General features: G+C 52.1%; 1 protein-coding gene across 2 annotated transcripts in view; it reads right to left on the reverse strand.

The window, feature by feature from the left end:
* Spns3 (sphingolipid transporter 3 (putative)) overlaps positions 1-23105 on the reverse strand; it is a 46175-nt gene extending 23070 nt beyond the window's left edge. Inside the window, exons 1-10 of one of the 2 annotated variants that reach the window (XM_010611355.2) lie at positions 23072-23105; positions 22559-22669; positions 22176-22270; positions 18347-18412; positions 12379-12515; positions 11693-11844; positions 10966-11032; positions 9594-9742; positions 8652-8804; positions 4673-4862 (exon numbers count right to left, since the gene is read on the reverse strand). In XM_010611355.2, the coding sequence (XP_010609657.1) occupies positions 4673-4862; positions 8652-8804; positions 9594-9742; positions 10966-11032; positions 11693-11844; positions 12379-12515; positions 18347-18412; positions 22176-22270; positions 22559-22581 (1032 nt within the window). In that variant the 5' untranslated portion in view covers positions 22582-22669; positions 23072-23105. Of the gene's footprint in view, positions 1-4672; positions 4863-8651; positions 8805-9593; positions 9743-10965; positions 11033-11692; positions 11845-12378; positions 12516-18346; positions 18413-22175; positions 22729-23071 lie in introns of those variants that run through there. The other variant, XM_010611354.2, reaches the window with a different exon arrangement.
* Between the last annotated feature and the right edge of the window lie 393 nt (positions 23106-23498).

A 23498-nucleotide genomic window follows, 5' to 3' on the forward strand; every position in this document is an offset into this window, starting at 1 on the left:
CTCTCTCTCTCTCTCTCTCTCTCTCTCTCTCTCTCTCTCTCTCTGTCTCTCTCTCTCTCTCTCTCTCTCTCCCCGCTGACCACCACAGCCTCCTTGCTATTCCTCACACCCAGACACACTTCTGACTCCGGGCTTTCCAGTTCCCTCTTCCTAAAACACTGCCCCAAGTATCGTCTGCAATTCACTCCTTCACTTTCTGCAAGCCTCATTCAGTGATAACCCTCTGAGTCTGGAGATGTAGCTCAGTGTAAAGAGCTTTCTTAGCAAGTGAAAGGCCCTGTGTCTGATGCAAAAACCGTAACTAAAAATAACAAAGCTTCACGTGGTGATGCAGGCCTATAATCCCAGCACTCAGGAGGCTGAGACAGGAAGATCACTGTGAGTTAGAGGCCAGCCTAGGCTACAAAGTGAGTTCAAGGCCAGCCTGAACTGTATAATGAGACCTCTCTAAAACGCCTAAATAATAATAATAATGATGTCACCTTCTCAGAGAGCCCTCTCTGGCCACACTGTATAAAACTGCAGCCCTCTCCCTCCAACACTCACACACTCCCTATTTCCCTTCCCCACTCTACTTTTCTCCTAAGCACTTATTATCTGAAGTATTGTGAATTTTACTTACATATCCTGCTTATCTATCTCCCCAAGTAGGAGTAACTTCCCTAAGGACAGACATATTTTGTTTTTCTTTTCTTTTCTGGTACTGGAATCGAACTCAAGACTTTTCATTTGCCATTCAGGCATAGCCCCACTGAGCTAAATCCCCAGCCCTGATTTTTTTTTTAATAGGACAGAGATATTTTGGACTGTTTTATTCACTGCTACATCTGCGGCATTTAAACTAACATGCCACCGAATCAACTCCTTCTAAGTATCTGTTGATGAATACAAATAGCTTGTCACTTGACTTCACTCAACAAGCATCGATTACTTCCACCTTCCCCATGTGCCTGGCGCTGTGCTCCGGGAGTGCTGAGAAAAGCGGGAACCAGACTGGGGCTGGGAGAAGACTCAGAGTAAAATAACCCAAGGAAGACAGCACCGAGGAGACTAAGGATGGGGCAGAGGGCTAAGGCCAGCAATCAGGGAAGACTACAGTGTCGAGCAGGCCTGTGAAGGCCTGGAATGATCTGGGCATAAAGTGAAGGGGGTGAGGCTGGGGGAGTGAGGAGCAGGGAGCATGGGGCATGTCCAGGAGGGAGCCAGTGTGGGGCCGGCATGGTGGGACTGCACAGACAGAGGAGGTCAGCCAGGTGTCAGGGTAGTTCATGGAGGGGCTTGGAATGCCAGGACAGAGTTGGACCTAAATCCGGGGTCACTAGGGAGCCATGCAAGGCCTTCTGAGCAAAGAAGGTCCTTGGCGTCAGAAAGCTCACCACTGTGAGTGGTGTGGGAAGAGCAGAGTGTGGCAGGTGAGCAGGAAGGCAAGGAGCCCAGGAAGGTAGCTCCAGGGCAGGGTTGGAGAAAGACAAGGCGTGAGCCAGGTCAGGGCGGAGGGGTCAGGCAGGAGAGGGTAGACCCAGGCTTTGCAAAGGATGGCTGGTGGGGAAAGAGCCGCAGCTTGAATCTCAAGTCAGAACCTCTGAGAGCAGGCACCACCGAGGCAGAGAGCCGCCGAGGGGAAGGCTGGAGCTCTGGCTGTGTGCCCAGCGCTTCTGGGTGTCCCACAGGCTGAGCACCTTCCCAGTGCTGGAAGGTGGGCACCTCCTGGCCCACCCACCTTCCCAGACTTCAGCCCCAACACAGGAAGGCCCAGGGAGGAGTTTCTCCAGCAGCTTTGGCGACCAAGACGCAATGTCATTTCTAGATCTGGAGATGTGCCAGACTGCAGGGTGGGGGACAGCTGTGTCCCCGAAACACAGCCAAAAAGCAGCCTCCCGGAGCTAAGCAAGACAGTGGCAGAAGTAGAACTGGCAGGGGGTCCACATCCCAGCTGGCTGATGGGGGTGACAGGCCTTTGACGGGGCCTCCATCTGCCTGGACCTCAGTCTCCTGGTGAGGTGGGGCCCCATCAGCCCCCACCAGCTCCCCCAGCCAGAAAACACCATCCCAGTCACCCACCAACCCAGTCAAGGAGCATGAAGGTATTTCTTAGTGCCACTGTGTGGCAGGATATTTCCCACCCAGGTGACAAGGGTCAGTGCTGTGTGAAGGACGTAGCTAGGTATCCTTGGGGTTAGTTGGAGTTTTCTTTCCTTCTGCTTGTCTGTTGCTTTTTCTGGGCCTTAGTTTTCCAACCAATCAAGTGGGGCAAAGGAAAATCCTTGCCATGACAGGGGTCATGAGAACTAAATAAGGCCTGCAGGAGGCCTCTTCTCCCGCCTAGACGCTTAGCTGAAGCCCAAGGCTGAGGACAGTTCAGGAAAGGGATACTAGCTTGCACAGAGGAGGTTCTAAAGTAAGAGGAGCCATTTATTTTTTATCTCTGAGAGAAAATCTCACTAAGTCACTATGTAGTCCAGGCTAGCCTCAAAATTGTGATCCTCCTGCCTCAGCCTCCCAGTGTGCTGGGATTATAGGCGTGCACCACCACATCCAGCTAAGAGGCCCTTCCTAAAATGAGTGAGTAGCAGCAAGCCACCCCCTTCCCCAGAAAGGACACTGCTTACTAGGAGGGAAACCAACCTTTCTCCCTGGCTGGACACCCTAGGGCCACCTGAGAAGCATCACTTCTTCCTGACACCCTGACACTGGTCACATGGCATCTGGAGATCTGGGGAGTACAGACCCTGGGGCCTGCTGGTCCCTGGAGAAGTAGGAGTGCAGGTGCCAGATGGGGCGGGCTGCGGGGTGGGGTAAGGGGAGAGGGCAGCGGTGGAGGTGGCTGCCCTTCCTAAGCTTATCCCGGGGTGAATGGACAGGGTGGACAGACACAGTGGTCACGAGAAGGAGCCCCACCTGACTGCCCATAGAGGCAAAAGTACCCAGCTGAAAAGGAATTTGGGGGTGCCACAGCCAGGTTAGAGGCCCCCAAAACACAAAAGTGTCCCCAACCCCAGGGTCCAGCCATGGAGGGCACTGACAGCAAAAACAACTCCAGACTCAGGTGATGCTCAACCATTCCCAGTCGCCTTCCTCAACCACGCAGCTCTGGAGGGGTCAGAATCAGTGCAGCAGTGGCTTCAAGCACAGAAGATGGAATGAGAAGCCTGGGACAGACAACAGCTTCTTCTCCCAGTGCAGTTTTATTCAGAACCAGAGCCAGGCGTGGTGGTACACGCCTGTAATCCCAGCACTCAGGAGGCTGAGGCAGGAGGATCACTGTGAGTTCGAGACCAGCCTGGGCTACATAGTGAGTTCCAGGTCAGTCTCAACTACATAGTGAGACCCTGTCTCAAAAAAATAGAACTAGAGCCAAATAGTGATTTAAATGAGACCAGACTTTTCAGTGTACAAGTGTGACTAGAAAGGCTATGAGGTCATGGATCTGTACTGGTGGGGGAACAATAAAGCCAATGTCAATTTGCAATCCAAGTCCAGCCTCCCCAGGGAACCTGGTACACAAATCCACAGAGGTGGGGACCCCCTAATCCAGAGACAGAGCTCAGGGCCATCCACTGGAGGGAGAGAGGGAAGTTCCAACCCACCTGCTGTGGTTGAGGGTCCCCTGAAGTGGTGGGCCCTCCCGTTTGAGGAAAGCCTGGGCTATAGTGAGTTCCAGGTCAGTCTCAACTACATAGTGAGACCCTGTCTCAAAAAAATAGAACTAGAGCCAAATAGTGATTTAAATGAGACCAGACTTTTCAGTGTACAAGTGTGACTAGAAAGGCTATGAGGTCATGGATCTGTACTGGTGGGGGAACAATAAAGCCAATGTCAATTTGCAATCCAAGTCCAGCCTCCCCAGGGAACCTGGTACACAAATCCACAGAGGTGGGGACCCCCTAATCCAGAGACAGAGCTCAGGGCCATCCACTGGAGGGAGAGAGGGAAGTTCCAACCCACCTGCTGTGGTTGAGGGTCCCCTGAAGTGGTGGGCCCTCCCGTTTGAGGAAACCGGCCGGGGTGTGGCTGTGGGGAGATGGGAACACTGCTGCACACAGGGATACTTGGGATCTGGTCCCTACCTTTTGGGCTTCCTGTGTGGAACCAGCCCCGTACACCTGGGAGCTGTACGGAGTTCAAACACAGGTTGCATTCAATCGGGAGCAGTGAGCTTGGGGCAGTCTGTGGAGCTGCGTGCAGGTAGTCTCTGAGTTGGGTCTTGCAGAAAAAGAAGGGTTGGGGAGTGCACAGAAGAGGGAATGGTGCCTTCAGTGGGGGGACCAGATACCAGCAAGGCCTGGAAGGTACCAGCGTCCGTGTCCCTGGGACGGCCAGCATGTGGAATGGGTGGGGGGTGTTTGGGAAACCCAGTGTCGCCCTTCAAGCAGAGCCAGCAGGGCCTTCACTCTCCTCACCCGTAACCTCGGAGAGTTGGCCTGATGCACCCCATTATCTCAAATCAAAGCCTTAACCAGGAGCTCAGAGGGCACGCTGTGCTGACAGAAAGGCTCTGGGTCTGTCCCTTCCTAGATGCCCAACTCTGAGTAAGCCTCCATCTACTCGGCTGTGAAATGGAGATAACGAGACCCCAGAAGACGCGATCGCCATACTGGACACACCGATCTGGCAGAGTGTGTGCCTCTACGAACAGGGTCCCCCACCTTCCTCCAAAGGGGCCCTCACTTACATAAGAGGCCACAAGGGTGGACGGGGCCAGGATGAGAGCCAGGTAGAGGCAGGGTGCTGCGGCCAGCAGGCTGGAGGCACAGATGAGGGGCTCAGCCCGGGGGTTGACTTTCTTATACCTCCTGGCAGCCTCTGCCCCCAGGATGACACCGACGATTCCGGTCACAACTGTCAGGGACCCAAAAATCAGGCTGATAGGAGAGAGCAGAGAGGACTTGGTCAGCCCTTCCTCCAGTGTCTAATCCCAGGTCATGCAAACCAGACCTCACCCCAGCTGATGCTCCTGCGACCTCAGGAGCCTGATCAGAGTCCCGTGTTCTCCCCCTGCCTCCCCATCCCCTTTCCTGCCCCTCTCTGGGGATGCCACTGGCCATGGGGGTGTCCGGCCCTGCACCCCAGCAGCCCAGGTCCCAGCCTACCTCATCTCCAGTGACCATCTCTACCCTCTCACCACCCAAAATGGCCCCCTTGGAAACCTCAGTTATTTCTAGGCTCACACTCTGGGCCCAGCCCTCTCTTTCAAGAGGAACGGAGGCAAGCAAGCAAACACGTGTGTTTCCAGCTGCTGTGGCGTACCCAGCCCTTGTCTGGCTTTGTGTACACCTCTCCTGGAATCCTGTCCTTCCACTCTGCCCGAGCAGCCCCTCCTGACTTCACTCAGCTCAAAGGCACAGCTGAGACCATGACAGTGTGAGCCCTTGGAAACCCAAAGCCAGCCAGGACCTTTCCCACCCCTCTGTGTCGCCCTATTGCCCTCTGCACAAGCTAGAGGCCAGCCCTCATGGCCCCAGGGGACTGGCCCCTGCTGACCTGCATGGCTGCCTCTCTCCTCTCCCTCCTCATCTGCAAAAACAACTGAAAATTCTCAAAGTCATCCTTTGCTTTCTGGCTTCCCTGCCTTGGCCCACACTGTCCCCTTAACCCTGAGCTCCACTGCTCCCACACCCGTTCCAGACCCTTTTCCCCCTGCCCACAACCCTTCAAACAAGTCCAGAACTGTGTGGGAAGGCCGAAGCCCTGCTGTTACTCCAAATCTCCCACCAGGATGTCAGAATGTGATTGGTGCAAGATGTTACTGACAAACTGAGTACCACAAAAACCACCTCCCTTAACTCTGAGTATCTTCTGTGAAATGTCCAACCCACATTCATTCCCTGTCCCTCCCCTCAGCGTGTAGAAGAGAGGGTGGAGCCCGGAGAGCACAGGAACTTGCCTAAGGTCCCAGAGCCCTCAAAAGGCAGAGACAGAGGTTCCTACCAAATGGAAGCACATGTGTATTGTGCCAGCATAAAAGTCCTCACCAACCTTTCCCAGACTTCCAAGCCCAGCAAGCCTCCAGTTCATGTCAAGTGACCCCAGTCCTGGATGAATGTCAGTCACCTCTGAGTCCGGGTCTGAGCTGGCCTTGGCAGGTTCTCAAGACCTTTGTGAGACTTAAGATTGATAATGCAAACAGGCAGCGTGGCCAGTGCCCCCACTACTGGCCCCCAGGCAAGAGGCAAGACTAGAGGACAAGCCCCAGCCACCACGCCCTTTGAGCTCCCTTCCCTCACCCCAGTGCCTGCCCAGGATCACACTTTCAGAGGAAAGAGGATCCCGAAGGGTCCATAAGTTCTGTACTGCTCCCCTACACAATACCCTGGCAAGTGGCTGTCCCAGCTCCACTTACACACCCTTGGGGATAGAAATCTCACTCCCTCACAGGCAGCCCCTTCTGCTGGGCCATTTTAGTTCTGGAAGTTGGAAGTTCTCCCTGTGGCTGCCCCCAACCCTGCGCCCTATAGCTTCCCGCCCTGGAATGCATCTCAGGTCTGTGCAGAACTCCAGCTTGAAGTTCTTCTGCCACTTGGGGGAGAGTGGTGGAGGCTCAGTGATGGCATCCCAAGATGTCCTAATCTCAAAGACTTTCTAAGGAAAAGAGCATTTTGTAGATGTGATTGAATTAAAGCCCTTGACACAGAATGATTTTTCTGCATGCAGTCACACTTGTGCTCATTAGAGGGCAGCAGAGAGATTTCAGCCAGAAAAGAGGAGGGCTTTGGGACCAGGGAGGCAGAGATGGGAGTGATGTGGCCACAAGCTAGGGAATGCCCGCAGCCACCAGCAGCTGAGGAACAGATCCCACCCGCAGAGTCTCTGGGAGTGTGGCCCAGCTGATACCCTGATTCAGATCCACTAAAACCTCCAAATTTATGAGGAAAAAAATTTCTGCTGTAAACTACCAAGTTTGTGGCAACTCAGAACTCAACTCATCCCCTCAGTTTATCACACCGGTCTGTGCAGGAGCTGAGTGGGAGAAAAGGGAGGGACTTGACCGAGAATGTACAACCCGTGGATGCCAGAAGTGGAGCTGAGTTCTCTTTTCTCCCCACTGTTTCCAGTTGATAGAGGGTTTCTAGGATTCAGTGCACCTTTGCCTTCAGAGAGAGAACCTTCTAGTTGTGGAGCCGGGCACAGTCTCACCGGGCATGTTGACGCACACCTGTAATCCCAGCACTCAGAAGGCTGAGTCAGGAGGATCACTGAGAGTTCGAGACCAGCCTGGGCTACATAGTGAGTTCCAGGGCAGTCTCAACTACATAGTGAGACCCTGCCTCAACAACAACAACAACAAAATCACCATCTCACTGTGCATTCATTCACAAGCTTTCCCTGAGCACCTACTGTGTGCCACCAAGCCCCTGCCAGCTGGTGGGAGCAATGTTCAAGTCAATCAGCAGCAGCAGGTAGTCTCCAGAGGCCACAGGGTATGGGGCTTCTGAGAAGCTGCTTTGAAGCCACCCAGGTTTGAATCGTGGCTCTCTCGCGCATTAGCCATATGACCCAGGACAAGTCACCTGACCTCTCTGATCTTTCATCTCCGAGTTTATAACATGGGGATAATAGGAAAGCATTCTTCTGAGGGTTCTTTGGATGAAATGCCTGGCATGGGGCCTGCATTAAAGTGAAAGTTAAGCAATGATGAGAAAAGTGAAGGGAGGCAGTGGCACAGGACACAGCTGGAGCAAAGGCACAGACAAGTGAAAAGCCGTGGACATTCTGGGAACTGTGAAAAGCACTTTCTCTCTCTGTCTCTCTCTCTCTCTCTCTCTCTCTCTCCCTGTGTGTGTGTGTGTGTGTGTGTGTGTGTGTGTGTGTGTGTCAAGGAGTGAGGCAGAGACGAAGGGCGGGGCTGGGGAGGAGGAGATAAATTGAGTGTGGCCAGCAGAGAACCATGCTACCTGCTGATGCCCAAGGGGAAGATGGGGCTCCACACCCCTAAGGAACTCCAAGCATCCAGCAGGGCAGGATCAAGGCAGACAAGGGAACACAAGGCAATGGAAAAGTACCAAGCAGAGAGGACAGACAAGGACCAAGGGCTTCAAGGAGGAGGGCAGACAAGTGAGACAGGATGAAAGGTGGCCTCAACTCAGCATCAGGAGGTCCCAGAGTCTTTGGAGCATAGGGACAGAGGTGGTAGAGACCACTGAGGGAGGATATGGGGGCAGGCATCCCCCGAGGGCGGAGGGCCACCTTCCACATCCCAGCAGATTTGCTTGGGCTCTTAGAGAACCAACGAACACCTTCATGAAAGCCCAAAGACAGACAGAGAGGTGCCCAGTGCCTCAGTCTGCAAAAGGAAAATGGAGCGACCTCTCAGAAGGCATTAGGAGCCCCTCCAAAGGACCACAGGCCATTACCTAAGATTCCTGTCATCTCCCAAGAAGCACAGAAGGCCCCCTCCCCTGGCGGTGCCCTCTGGGCCCCCACAGCATGCTTAGAGAGAGAAGACTGAGATTTAGCCTAGAGAGCCGAAAGGAGCTGCCAGTGGCCACACAGGGTGGCAGGCCTCAACCAGAGGTAGAAACCAGGCCTCCTGCCTACCAACGGGTGTCCAGCCCGGTGGTCATCACAGCACACCACACATCCGGAAAGACAGAGTTTGAGGCTCGCAGTCTCCTGAGAACTTGTGCCCAGAGTCCCCCACTGCTCTTCCTCACCTGTCCCAGCTGCTGCACGGCTCTTGGAAGCAAGGCAGCTGCATCCCATGTACTACACGGGCCTCAAATAAAAACTTGGGGGCCCAGAAGCCCAGTGCTCCAGTCACAAAAGCCATAGCTGTCACTCCAAGGGTCGACCACACAAAACTCCAGCTGCAAGAGAAAGAGCCCTGGCTGAGGTCAAGAGCAGACTGGGGCTGAAGGGGTCCACCACCACCACCCAACAAGGTATGCAGGCTCCAGCCTCCAGGTCCTTCGAAGAAGTACCCTGCACTCCAGCCTCCCTGATGTCCCCGAGACATCATCCATAGCCCAGTTCCCCTGCCTGGCTTCCACTGTGCCTCCCCCACCCTCATAGGACTACATCTTCCCATCCTGAGGTCCCCAACCCAACTTCATTTTCTCTGGGAACCTGTTCCTGCCTGCCCCCATTGACCTCAGAGTCCCCCGACCTTGTCTCATGGCTCTGGGACAAAGAAAGCTAAGTGTTGTCATGTGCCACACTGCAGTGAACCCTGAGGCCTGGCTCCCCATGTGCCTGGGACAGAGGCCAGTGCCCTGCAGTGAAGCTTGGAGAGGTGGTGTTGAGCTCCCAGCATCCTCCTGTCAGCCCAGAGAAGCAGCAAGGTGCGGAAAAGTGCCTCTCGGGTAAGTGAGGAAAGCAAGGCCCCAAGTCTCAGGGCCACGTGGGGTGGTGGCAGAGGCAAGACTGGAGGCCTCACCACTCCCCCTCCCCAGAAACCCACACTTCTGTCACATGCCATGGGGACTGAGTCCCAGGTGACAGAGGGGCTTCTCAGTAGGTCAGGCAGCTCAGAGAAGGAAGAGAGACATGAACATGAAAGACAAGGGAGGGCTTCCTGGAGGTAGAGGGGGAGTCAGGGATGCTGGGGAAGCGGGGGGAGGGGTCTGCAACTTGCAGCAGGGAGCAGGGACACTCACTTTCTCCCCAGGTATCTGATGTCCTCCCACCAGCTGCTCCTCAGGGCCTGCATGGCCACCTCCCCCTGCCTCTCAGCAGCTCCTCGGGGTGGGTCTGGAACCAGCAGGACGAGCAGGATCAAGGCCACAGCCTCCAGGCAGGGCATGATCTGAGGACAGAAGGGTTCGAGGTCCCGAGCATCTGAGGCCTCAGAGACCCAGGGGAGACCAGCCAGTGTCTGTACCCTGTGGTCCAAGCCCTGGGTCCTAATGCTACTTATATTTAGAGCTGGACATGCTACTGTTCCATGCACCCTTACCCCGGAGGGTACAGCCTCACTAGGAAGCTGGGTGCCCTCGCCTGGTACAGATGCTTCTCTACTGAGATGGGTGGAAGTGAGATGGCTGACCACGGAGTAGGTGCTGCTCCGAAACTTAGCTCTCCCTTCTCCTGGTCTGTGTTTCCATCTGCCACACCAGGCCTCCCGTAGTACCCTCTCCTGGCTGGCCCCCAGACTATACTCCAAGGATGGGGATCTCACTACCTTCCTTGGGGCAGACTTCAAATAGATGTGACCATGAGAAAGCTCTCAGTCAACCCAAGTCAGATTGACCTTTATTTTACTTTTATTGGCAACAAGTTCTCACTGTGTAGTCCAGGCTGGACTTGAACTCACTGTGTCACCCAGGCTGCCCTCAAACTCATGGCAGTCCTCCTGCCTCAGCCTCCTGATGCTGGAATCACAGGTGTGTGCCACCACAGCCCAGCCAGACTGACCCTCTTGAAGCCCAACCCAACCCACCTCGGGGTCCTGATCCTGCCTACTGTGGTCTCACATGCCATCTCCCTCAGCATCTGGACAGCTCAGCGGCGATCTGGACACAGGACAGAACCCCCAGTCCCCTCGGCCACCAAGTCCCTTCCTCCCCTGAGTGGCCCAAATCCCTGCCCAAGACTGTGTTGACGGTGGCTGTAGCCCAGCAGGTATCTTCCCGGGCATCTTGGCTCCACTGCATAACCTTTTCTGCCAATCCTCAAAGCCTACCAAGCGCCTGGACCTGGAGCAGGCATTTTCCAGTCTTCATCTCAGTAACCTTCAAGACTCCGTAGCATTTGCTGCCCCCACTTCACAAACAGGCAAACCCCAGCTGCAGAGAGGGGTGCAACTCACTTGAGGTCACACAGCTCACAAACTCAGCTGCTGGGATTTGAACCCAAGGTCACGACCTGCATAGCCTGTGCTCCATCCGAGGTCCCAACTGCCCAAAGCTGCAGACGTTTGACACCCACCATGGCGCCGGGTACTGCGCCAAGGGGCTAAGGCCACTGGAGGCTGGAAAGTCCCTGCCGGCCCAGGGGAAAGCAGAGGGAAGAAAAGGAAGCCAGACTCACTCGGAGGGCCCAGCGCCAGTTCCCCGTCAGCTTCGTCACAGCTGACCCCAGCACATAGCCCAGACCACTGTAAGAGAGGTGAGAAAGATGAGCAGGAGGCAAGGGTGCCCCTGCCCGGGATCCGGCTCTCTGCAGGGACAGAGCAGAGAAAAACGAGCTCCGGGAGGCCCAGATTCCACTGCCCCTGGTCAGCTCACGGGTGACCTCTGCCCCCCCACAGTGCCACTGCCTCCCCAGTTGAGGACAAACATATCCCATCAAAAGCCCCACCCCTAGGCCCAAAGCTCAGCCCTATTTGAGTCAGGCCAAGTCAGGAAACCTGGGTCAGAGCTCAGGAGCCTGACTGTAAACCCCTCTCCATCCTTCCTGCGGGGCGTGAAGGGTGCGGCCTGACACACTTCCTGCCTCACCTCCAGGGCCAGCTCCTCCCTGAGCCGGCCTCACAGGCTTCTCGCTCCTCTCAGAGCAGGAGCACACTGACCTGTGGGGACGTCCTTATTATCTCTAGGTCTCCCCATAGCCCTATCACGTGGCCATACGTCCCCATCAGCAGCCGAGGAAACTGAGGCTCAGAGGGGCAAAGTGACATGATAAGGAAAGGGCAGGGCCAGGATTTAGATCCCAGACCTCCTGGTTTGTCCTCTCCCACCCCAGCCCAGTCCCTGTTCTGACTTGTTTCTGACTCTGCTCACTGAGGGAAGTGGATGGGGGGATGGGGGACACCAACCTTCCAACAGGAATGAAGATGTAGAAGATGGCCAGCACGCGGGTCCGCTGGTCCTTCACAAAGAGGTCAGCCAGGACCGTGGGTGCAATGGTCGAGTAGCTGGCTGTGCCAGTACCCACAACTCCCCGGGACAGGAGGAAGAGCCAGGAATACTGGGCAAAATGGACACGAGACCACAGTGAATTCCAGAAATTGCCCACAGGGCAGGGAACCCGAGCATGTATCAGAAGGACCGAAAGGACTTCAGAACATAGACCCCTAGGGAAAGGGTAGGGGACGAGGGCTACAGATACTTGCCCCCCCCAATTATCTCCCCCCACACCAGATTTCCAGAGTCACACGGGTGCCCCCTGCTGGTGCCTGCAGCCACCGCCTGCCCCACACCCAGGGGAGCCCTTGTTCTGAGTCTCTTATTTAACCAGGCCAATTCCCTCAAGGCAGGAGCTATTACCCAAGCCCTACCCCACCTGCAGCAGCACCAGGTGGAACTAAGGCCAAGGACAACCACGGATATTCAAAAGAGGGAACCTCCTTTTAGGAAAGTCTAATGGGAAGATCTGGGGGGCTCAGGCCTGAGCAATCTCTGAGTCAGCCTGGGCCAGAAAAAGGGCAGAACCATCCCATCACCTATCAGGGAGACAGATCAGGGAGGAAGCCCAGACACAGGTCAGGAGGTGGACACCTACCTGAGGGGAGATGAAGGAGCCAGACAGGCCAGCCCCCGACCACAGCAAAATGCCGAAGCTCAGCGTGGCCTTGCGGCTGTAGCGGTCACCCACGTAGCCAAACACTGGTGCAGACAACAGCAGGCACCCAATGAAGACTGGAGGAGACACACAAGGGGCAGCCTGGATTCTCCCCATGACAATGGGCAGGCAGACAGTCCCGCAAACCCAGGAAGAGAACTGGCTTAGATGCTACAAACTGGCATCTTGGCAGTGGGCCCGGGCATGAGGAGGAAAAGATAAGGTGAATGTCACAATCCTCTACCAACAGACAACTCAGACTACAGCATGCAGCGCCACATGGCCTGGGCCAAATCCCAGCTCTACCACAGACTCTCTGTGCAGCATCCCTGAACATTGCCCCAGCCCTGGAGCTGCCGACACCCTCTCCCGGCTGTGTAAAGGGGGAGAAGTGGAGCACCAGCATGGAGAGGCTGCCGGTTCCTGACTTTGCAAGCACATGAGGCCAGACGTGGTGGCACACACCTGTAATTTCAGCACTCGGGAGGCTGAAGCAAGTGGATCACTGTGAGTTCAAGATGAGCCTGGACTACAGAGTGAGTTCCAGGTCAATCTCAACTACAGAGTAAGACCCTGTCTCAAAAACAAACAAACAAGCAAGCAAGCACATGAGACCCTCAGGAGCCTGACACGGGGACTGATCTGATTGTCCTGAACACGCCTGCAGCCTGGGCCCGCTTCCACCAGCAGATGAGGACAGCTTAAATGAGCACATTGACTGCAAACCAGAAATGATCCCAGGAGGCTCGGAAGTAGCTGGTTTTCATAAGCAGGTACATTATTCCCCAGACACTAACAGTAGCATCTATACCATCTTTTAAAAGAAGCTTTTACTGGGCCAGGGATGTAGCTCAGCAGCTCAGTGGCGCAGATCCTGCCCAGCAAGCGCAAAGCCCTGGGTTTGATTCCTGGTACTGAAAAAGAAAAGTGAAAAAAATAAATAAATAAAATAAGCTTTTACTAGGCCGGAAATTTAGCTCAGTGGTGCTGCTATCTATCTATCTCACAAGCAAAAGGTCCCGAGTTCAGGGCAGGGGCTTTAACTCAGTGGTTCCACTGCCTACCTCGCAAGAACAAGGACCCGAGTTCAATCCCCAGTACCAAAAAGAAAAAAGAAAAAGAAGCTTTTACTAATATTTGCGACTGGATTAATGAATATGTTTGCTAGTCTGTGAGGACAAGGAAACTGAGTGCATGTCACACAGATAAATGCACACACTACTTCTGCACTTTCAATAAACTGTCCTCTACTTTTGTTTTGTTTGCATCGGGGATCTCGAGGCAGATGGTGGCACCACTGAGCTAAATCCTAGGTCCCTTCCTCTACCTTTGAAGGATGGTAAGCCACTGTCGCAAGCTGGGAGCACAGACAGGTGGGGAAAGTCAAGTCTGGACACCCCCACCCCAGCCCTTTTCCAGGGCTGTAGGCTTTAGAAAGTCCCGCCAAAATGCGGTCTCCATGCTGAGTACAGATGATTGACGTTTCCTGAGCCCAATGAATGTCCAGGTTCTTCTCAGGTCAGGTTCCAGACCCGCTCCACCATGAACTACAGTTCAAGCCATACGTAGTTGTGGAAATTTGACCAGTTTTGATCTACAAAACCAGCAATTCCCACTCCCCCGCCCCCAGTACTGGGGACAGAAGTCAGGACCTTGCACAGCAGGCGCAGTGCCACTGCGCTAAATCCCCAGCCCTCAAAACCAGCAATTTAACATGGCTTAACCTAGTATTCCACAGAAAGTGATCTTTGGTGTCAATGGCATTTAAAATTTTAATAGCTACTGCCAAAATACAGCCCTTAAAAGGCTGTATCAATTTACACATGCTAGATGGCACTATCGCTGACATTTGATAGGACCAATCATCTTATTTTTTGTTCATCTAATGAAAAACTACTATCTTGCTGATTGTTTAAATCAGCATTGTCCTTATTCCCAGTGAGGGAAATCAACAGTTTCTATGTTTGTATCCTTTGCCCATTATTTACTGAGCTTTTGTCTCCCCTCACCGTATTTTGGAATTTCTCCAAGTCATTTTCCCTCCTGCAGGCCTGGAAATTGAACCGCAGGACCTTTCCAATGAAGTACATCCCCAACCTGTTTGTTTGTTTGTTTATCTTTAATGAAAGTTCTATGCTGGGCATGGTGGACACATCTTTTGTCCCACAGGCCAGTGATAGTATTTCCTGTACGAGATTACTAGAGGAGAAGATAAAATAAAATGTCTACAAGAGATCTGAATGGCTTCATGTAAATGCCCAGTAAGTGTTATTAATACTGTTATTAATACTAATTGCATAGTTTTCATCGCTATCATGCAGAGGTGTTTGGTTAAGATGTAGACAAGTTTCTCAGCCTTATTCTGGTGGGGAAAGATTGTTCCATGTCTTTTTTATACATAAAACTTTACCAAAAGTTTATAAAAAGTATTTTCCCAAATCTTTTCTATTTTCTTGGGGTATTGGGCATGGATCACTTATACGACCCAAATGCCTTAAATCTGCAAGTGGTGTGGCCGTATGCAGATGCCCATCTTCCAGAGAAGGCAGGCACTCCTCACTCCTAGCAATCTCCAGTTTCAAACCATTTCAGTGACAGGCAGAAGGAATTAGTGATCACACAGTTAGGAAAGAGACTCTACTTGCAGACTTCCAGAATTTGAACCCTAGCTTTAGCAATGCTTACAACCTAGCCAGGTGTGGTGGTGCTGCCTGTAATCCCAGCCCTCAGGAGGCTGAGGCAGGAGAATTGCAGTGAGTTCAAAGCCAGCCTGGGCTACAAAGCGAGAACCTGTCTCAAAAAACAACAACAACCAAAACCAAACAAAAGGACTCACCACATCTCTGAATCTCAGTTTGATCATCTATAAAATGGGCATCATAATAATAACACCTGCCTTGTGGGATTGTGGTGAAAGTTAAATGAGTTTATATTTAAAACACTTAGAATAGTGCCTGGCATATGTTAAGGGCCAAGTCAGTGCTGGTTTGGGTTGTTGTTGTTTTGCTTTGTTTACAGTACTAGAGATTGAACCCAGGGCCTCAGCACCTAATTATACCCCTTCCCTTTTTGTGTGTTTTATTTTGAGACAGAGTCTCACTAAGTTGCCCAAGCTGAGCTTGAACTTGGGCACCCACCACACCTGGCTTGGTTGTAACCATTACTGGTTACTCCAACCATTTCTCCATGCCATGGGATGCAGAGGGGGCCTAACCACTGACTCCCCAACCTCCCACTCCACTCTTTCAGCTCTGTCAAGCTCGCTCTAGGAGAGCAGCTTCCTTTGCTCTGCAGTTATATAGTCAAATAGCAATGTGGGTCTCAGGATCACTGTATAATGACCCTAGAAGGTGAAGAGACTGCTTGAGGCCACCAGAGACCAACCCAATGACCAGCCCTTCAAGCTCAATGCCCTTTCCACACAGCTATTTGTGCTACTTCAGCAAAGATGGCTCTTATCCCCATCTACCACACATAAGACACACACGCGCTCACACCCCTCTTCTTTCATGGCACCTCACTTATCAGAAACCTATGGAAATAATCCCTATCTCCATGATAAGAACCAGCAGGGGGAAATGTTGACTCAATTATCAACATGACTACCATTATCTGTTGAAAAACAAAAATTACTTCCAAAATACATTAAGGGCAAACAGAAGCTCAGTAGAAAAATGGCCAAATTGGCCGGGGATTTAGCTCGGTGGTTCTGCTGCCTGCCTCACAAGCGCAAGGTCCTGAGTTCGATCCCCAGTACCAAAAAAAGAAAAAGAAAAACAGGCAAATGACTGACATTATCTGTTGAATCAAGAGGTTTGTGGGTGTCAAACTAAGAAGGCCTCACTTTGGTTACAAGTATGAATTCGTCTCATCCCTGGCCTGCCAGCCCTGGGAGGAAGGGGCAATTGGAAAAGATCCCTGGTCTACAGTGTGGTCTCACATGACTCAGAAGTTTATAGAACTATGTACTTCTTCACATGCTCTCAGCTGACATTTAAAACATTTTCTATTGAAGACCTAGTAATTGCAAAGGATGTGATTTCCGGCATTTTTGTTTACAGTTGGGCCCCACATCTTCTGATTCTATCAACTGCCGATCAAAAATAATTGGAAAAAAATTATGTCTACACTGAACACGTGCAGATTTTTTCTTGGTTGTTATTTCCTAGGTAATTAAGCACAACTATTTACATTGTATCGATGTATACTAAATAACATTTATATTTATATTGTATCAGTTATAAGTAACCTAGAAATTAAAAATTTACCAGAATAGGTGTAGTTTCTATGCAAATACTATACCATTTATAAAAGGGACTTGAACATCTGTGGATTTTTGTTTCCACAAGGGCACTAGAACCCATCCTCAGGTGGCACTGAGGGACAACTGTATTTGTAAACTATTATTTTCACCCAAGCCCTTAGAGCTACAGATCAAGTTTGTTCCGTTTCTGGGAATCGTCTGCTGAAGAGTCCAAGCGGTAAAGCCAGCCCTCCTTTGACAAACCAATCTGACAAATCAAGCTGAGAAAAATGTCAGTTTCATTTTTAAAATCGAAGTAAATGTGCTGACACCCATCGCTGTGACCACTCTCTCACTTCAGAACCCGATCTCGTAGATAAACAGCAGGCAGTCACGCACAGAGGGCAGCTGTGTAGATAAGGTCTGTCAGAAGAAAAGACCGCCGGCGCCCTTCTGCTGCAGTCTCTGCTCCCTCTGCTCCTTCCCTGTCTGCAGAAGCCGCACATCCCGCTCCTCTGCCTAGACTTTCCAGGCCCCAGGGCAGTGCATGCAGGACGGAGGTGCAAGTCTGCTTCGGACGGTAGACAGGAGGCTGTAAACATGGAGGTGAACAGGGAGCCCCACAGGCTGGCGCAGGCCTGTTCTCAGGAAAGAGACCTGCAGGCTCATGGGTCTGGAAGTGGGTCCCTCCATGTCGCCTCTGGAATTTTTTGTGTGCCCCTCAAGGGACTTGTACCTAGTCTGAGAGCCCTGTCCTAAGGCACTGAGATGGTAGGTGGTTAAGAGGAGGGAGTAGTGCAAAGCAAGACAATGTCTCCCAAAAGAAAAACCTAAAAAACAAAATTTTTTAAAAAAGGAGCAGAAGAGGGCTGCTTGGGGGAGTGGCTGTAGAGAGGAGCCACAGTGTGTACTGCTGCAGGCTGGGGTGGACGCATGGGTGTCATGTGTAGTGACCACGTGTGCACATATATGTGCGTACATAGGGGACAGGTGAGCCTGTGCCCTTTGGCTCTACTTGCCCCCACCTTGGACTGGGACATGCGGCTGCTCCCTGCTGCTGGACTTTAGATTACTCTGGTCCAGAGTACCAAACACACATTGGGCTGTGTGCCTGTCAGCCTGACAGTCTGTGGTGTCCTCATAGTTAGATTTTTCAGCTTTGTGAGAGAAAAGCACACATCAAGATTTCTCATGCCAGGTGTGGTGGCACAGGCCTATAATCCCAGCACTCGGGAGGCTGAGAGTTCAAGGCCAGTCTGGGCTCCATAGTGAGTTCAAAGCCATTCTGAACCACATAGTGGTACCCTGTCTCAAAAAAACGAAAAGCAAAAATAAATTAAATAAATAAATAAATAAAAATAAAAACCGGATTCCTCAGCCCTCAGAGAGTCTGGTGCACAGCTGAGTTCACAAACTTGTAGGGAATGAATGACAACCGCAAAGTGGTGACTCAGTGGTCCTCCTGCACACCCAGCTCAGCGTACAGGGGCTGCTCAGGCCCTGGGCCTCAACCCAGCCATGACTGTTCTTCCCGAAGCCCAGCTCCCACAACTCCTCTGTGTGGGGGGATTCAGTGGGGCTGGAGCTGGGCACAGGACCCCCTGGAAGACCCCACCCCAGGGTGAGCCCAGGGCCCAGGCCTAGGACCATAGCTTTGCTCCTCACCTGTCTGAAGCAAGCCAGCATTGCTGTCACTGATGTGAAAAAACTTCTGTATGTCCAGCAGCACTCCTAAGGACAGAGGGACGGCATTATGGAAATGAACAGCTTCCAAAGGCAGCTTCCTCCGAATCTGAGGCAAGGCCACAGATGACCAACAGACCACAGGGTGAGGCAACGGGGCCCACTCTTTTCTTCCTCTCTCCCATGCACTGGTACAGCCGCACACACACACACACACACACACACACAGCAGGCATGCAGAGGAGTGTGTGTACACCAAACACACACTGTACCGAGCATCCCAGGCATATCTACATGCACATTTACATGAGAGCATGCCCTTGGACACAGGCAGATTCACACACATACATACAAGCAGAGAAGCACTTTTGCAGAGTTACAGGTAGACACATACACACACACACACACACACACACACACACACACACAGCTCCAAAGACTTTGGTCTGCCTTTGGTCCTCTTCCTGAGGGTGGCAGGTTCCAACTGCACACTAGCTGGGCCACAGAAGTCCCTCTGAGGTCTTTTCTTTGCTTTTCTTTTTAATTTTTTGAGACAGGATCTCAAAATGTAGTTTAGCTGTCCTTAAATTCACTATGTGGCCCAGACTAGCCTTAAACTTGAGCCAATCCTCCTGCCTCAGCTTCTTGAGTGCTGGGATTACAGGCGTGCGCCACCTGAGAGGAAGTGGACCTGGGCTCTGTTCCCTGAAGTACCCTTGTCCTCTCAGTGGTATCTGAGAAAAGGCAAGATTTTTGGTCCCTGCTTATGTGAGCCATGCGCCTCTGGCCCTGTTATTATTTTGAAGAATGTGTTAGTCCATTTTGTGTTGCTATCACAAAATATCTGAGGATGGGAACCTTATAAAGACAAAGGATTTATTTAGCTGACAGTTCTGGAAGTTCAAGAGCATGGCACAAGCATCTGCTCCCCTCTGGAAAGGGCCTCCCGATAGATGGCATCACACGGCAGGAGCAGTTTGAGAATGACGAGAGGAATGTGTAGAAGAGAGATTCAAGAAAGGCACCAGGCTCATTCATAAGTTCCCAGTCTCTCAGGAACTAATCCAGCTGTATTAGAGCTGACTCACTCCTGTGAGCTCAATCACGAGGGTTCTGCATCAACCCTGCCACCCTGGGGATCAAGCTCTTGGCACAGGCACTTTAGGAGGACAAGCCACATACAAAGCAAAGCAAAGACCATTATCACTATCACCAAATCATGAGATGGCTGAGGGCCAGAGCCAGACACGCAACTGTCACCCTAAGAGGTGGGGACCATCACGGTCCCCATTATACAGGTTGCAGGACTGGAATGAGATCTGGGACTTGAATCCCAGCCAGAAGCAGCCTACTCTTCCATGCAGCATGACAGGAGGGGAGCAGAGCCCCCAAGTACACCCCACAGAAACACCCACAGGAGGACTGGGAATTTGGCTCAGTGGTTCCACCGCCTGCCTCACAAGCAAAAGGCCCAAGTTTGATTCCCGGTACCAAAAGAAAAAGAAACACCCACAGCAACTAAGTCCTTCATCTACGTCTCTGAGGCCTGCCAGCAGGCAGAGAAAGATCAGGAATCAAAGGCACAGAGTAAGAGAGCTGTGTTTGGGCATCTAATTTGGGCCCGGTTGCTGCAGCATCCAGGTATACAAATTGCTGTGTCTTTTTCCCCCCTTTGAATGACTCAAAGAATATATAGTCATTGGAGAGGAAAATAAAATAGATGACACAGAGAAAACAAAATAAACAGCTAAATAAAGATCCTCTATAATTGCACTCATCTTCCATTTTGGGGAATAAGTTTCCGTGTTTTGTCTCCTCCTGGGCTCCTCCCAGCCTTGTGCAGCGTGAATGACCAAAGGCCAGGAGTAAACTCACCCTCTCTTGCCTGAGTCTACCACACAGGCCTCCAGCGAGCTGTTTCCAACAAGAGACTGTGAGCTGCTGCACAAAACACCTGTCCCCAGCAGTTCTCAGGGCCCAGTGTGGCTGTGCCCTCCATGCTGCCGTTTTTCACAATCACCATGGCCAGAAGAAGTCCCAAAGGGGAAGGGACCCCAACAGGCAGAGTTCAGGATCTGATGGCCCAGCCGGGGGCTCCAAGGCCAGTGGGAGGAGAAAGGCAGCCATCTCCCTGGCTCAGAAGGCTTCAGACTGACGCTGCCCACTCCCCACGCCTCTGCGCGCTTCCCAACTCTTCATGCCTCTGGCACACACTCCAACTTAGGCCTTCTCAGCATTGGCCTGACTCCCTGCCGGGGTCTGCAAACTGACCCCCTCAGCTCATTTTGCCTCCATTCAGAGATTCAAATACCATGATACTCTCCCTACTTAAAAAAAAAAAATGTCCTACCTTTGCCTAGCATACTCACGGCTCTTGGTTCAACTCCTAGCAGTGAAAAAAATAATTTCCCATGGCTCCATGGTGTCCAGGCCAAGAAGTCCAAACTCCCAGATTGGTACCAGGAAGCCCTTGCTCTCATCGTAGTCATCCTTTTTGGGACAACTTCCTGCATCCTCTCCTCTTGCCATCCCTGATCAGAGCATGCACTTTCACACCACATCCCCTCTCTGAATGTCCTCCTCTCCCCTAATGCCTTCCCCACCCTTGGTACTGGGTGTCAAACCCAGAGGTGCTTTACCACTAAGCTACATCCTCAGCCCTTTATTGTGTTTTATTTTTTGAAACAGGGGCTTGCTAAGTTGCCCAGGCAGGACTTGAACTTACAGAAAAACTTCCTGCCTCAGCTTCCCAGAGTGCTGGGATTACAACTGTGAGCCACCACACCTGGTTCTTCCCAATCTTCTCAACTTTCAAGGTCCAAACCAAATGACCCCTTATCTGTGAGTTCTTCAGGAACTCTGTCCCTTGTCCTCACGGCTGCCCATCGGGTATACACTCATATAATCGAAAGACCTATCTATGCCTTGTGTCCCTCTGAGCTCCTCAAAAATCAAGACCAGGTCTGATGGGGTTTGCAACCCCCAGAGTCTCATTCATTCCATGCCTCCACCCTGAGGTGCTGAGCTGGTATCACCATCCCGCCTTGGGGCTCCCTAGTCTGACCTCTGCCTCCCTTGTCTGACCACATCTCTGCCTTCCAGGCTGTTCATGAGCCTCTCTTATACCCATGAGACGCTCATTCCTGCACTCAGGAACCAAGAAGCTGAGTTCCTCCCAGGTCCCCAGTGGCCCAACAGTGGCTCCTGCCTATAATTAGTGCTCGATCTGGAATGAATGGGAGATGAAAGAAAGAAAGGTTGGCTCTTGGATGAATGGATGAGTCAGTGAATGAATGACGAGAAAAACAAGTTGAGTCCCTGACAATCTGGAATAGATAAATGAAGCGTCCCAGAAGACAGAACCAGGTTGCCTCTGGGGCCTACAAGAAGCAAAGCAGAATGTGCAAGCTTTGACAGTAGCTTCCTGTCCCACAAACAGACCCAGTACAAGTCACTGTCACCTGGGAGCTGGGCTAATCTGCTCTGTCCTCCAAAACTTCATCCAAGGAGCTCCACCCACAGCCTTGCAACCTTTGCTTGCAAAGCCCAGTCCTCCCTGAGGTCCTCACCCACTCCCTACCACTCCCTATGCCCTTGTCCCCATGCTTACTGTGCTCCCTCTTAGTTTGGGGGGCTCAGATGGGAACCGCCTCTCATGCAGCCATGACTAGAAATCCCCTCCAAGGGTGCAAACACCAGACATGTGCCTAAGAGAAAAAAGCACACTGGAGGCAAGGCCACCACTAATACACAGCTACCAGCTGGTGGAGTAGACCAGTAGGTACTGCCCCGAGATATCTGCCCTCCTCACCTGCAATGATGAACCAGTTCATGTAGTTCAGGAGGTTGATGTAGCAGAGAATGGCAGCAGCCATATAAGCTCGCCAGCGAGGCAGGCTCCAGGGGCTGTGCACGGAGGAAGGGGGACACTGACATGAGACCAGGGCCGCCGAGTCCCTGCCTGCCCCCAGGGACTGGCCCTGCAGCCCTCCTGGCCCAGCATCAGGGCAGAGTGCGGACATCCTCCCAGCCACGCCAGCCTGCAGCTCCTGTCCCAGTCTGGGGATGAGAGGAGGACGTATCAGCTCAGCACAGAGTCACTTCCTGTGGGCTTCCACACTCCAGACCTCAAAGCAGCTCTCCTAACTGTTAGGCATCTTATCACAGGCTCCTGCTGAGCCGTCACAGCCTCACCATGTGATTTCACAATCCTCCATCACCAAGGCCCACTATGGGGACTAGGGCTTCTGGCACCTCCACGCTGGTGACTGGATGACTTTGTGGTCCTCTTAATCGAGGCTATAGCTGCAATGAGGAAGGAAAGTTACTGAGACAGGAAATGAAATGAGCTTCCTCCAACCCTGCTCACTGCAAGCCAGCCTTGGCTGCCCACACAAGAGATGGACTTTGAGCCAGGGAGTTGAACCTGGGTCTCTTCTGGGAGGCCAAGTATTGGGCAGGAAAGCAGCACTGGGCCAGAAGAGAAAGAAAGGCTGCTTGTTTCTAATGCTTTAACTTAGAGAATGAAGATGTCAGAAGGGGGCCACCTACATAGAGGCAGCTTGTGTGCAAAACTCATCGGTGGTGACAAATCTAGGGGGCTATTTCCGGTGAAGGGCAGGACAGGAGCATGGCCTTCAAGTGTCTGTTTGAGTGCCTGCCAGTAGCCAGGGGGAAAGGAGTAGCTACACAATAGAAGGAGCTCACTTTTTTTTTTTCTTTTTGGTACCGTGGATCAAACTCAGGACCTTGCGCTTTCGAGGCAGGAGGCGGAACCACTGAGCTAAATCCCTGGCCTCTTTCTTTCTTTCTTCTCTCCTTTCTTTCTTCCTTTCTTTCTTTCTTTCTTTCCTGGCCTCTTTCTTTCTTTCTTCTCTCCTTTCTTTCTTTCTTTCTTTCTTTCTTTCTTTCTTTCTTTCTTTCTTCTCTCCTTCCTTTCTTTCTTTCTTTCTTTCTTTCTTTCTTTCTTTCTTTCTTTCTTTCTTTCTTTCTTTCTTTCTTTCTTTCTTCTTTCTTTCTTTCTTTCTTGGAAGGCTGCAGCACCACTGAGCTAAATCCTCAGCCCAAGGAGCTAATACCTTGACAAAGATTAAAACATCATCTCCGGGGCAGATGGCCTCATGAACCTCCAGAT

Source organism: Fukomys damarensis, unplaced genomic scaffold (genome assembly GCF_012274545.1).
Source record: "Fukomys damarensis isolate Sample0158 unplaced genomic scaffold, DMR_v1.0_HiC HiC_scaffold_13, whole genome shotgun sequence".
Taxonomy (NCBI): Eukaryota; Metazoa; Chordata; class Mammalia; order Rodentia; family Bathyergidae; genus Fukomys; species Fukomys damarensis.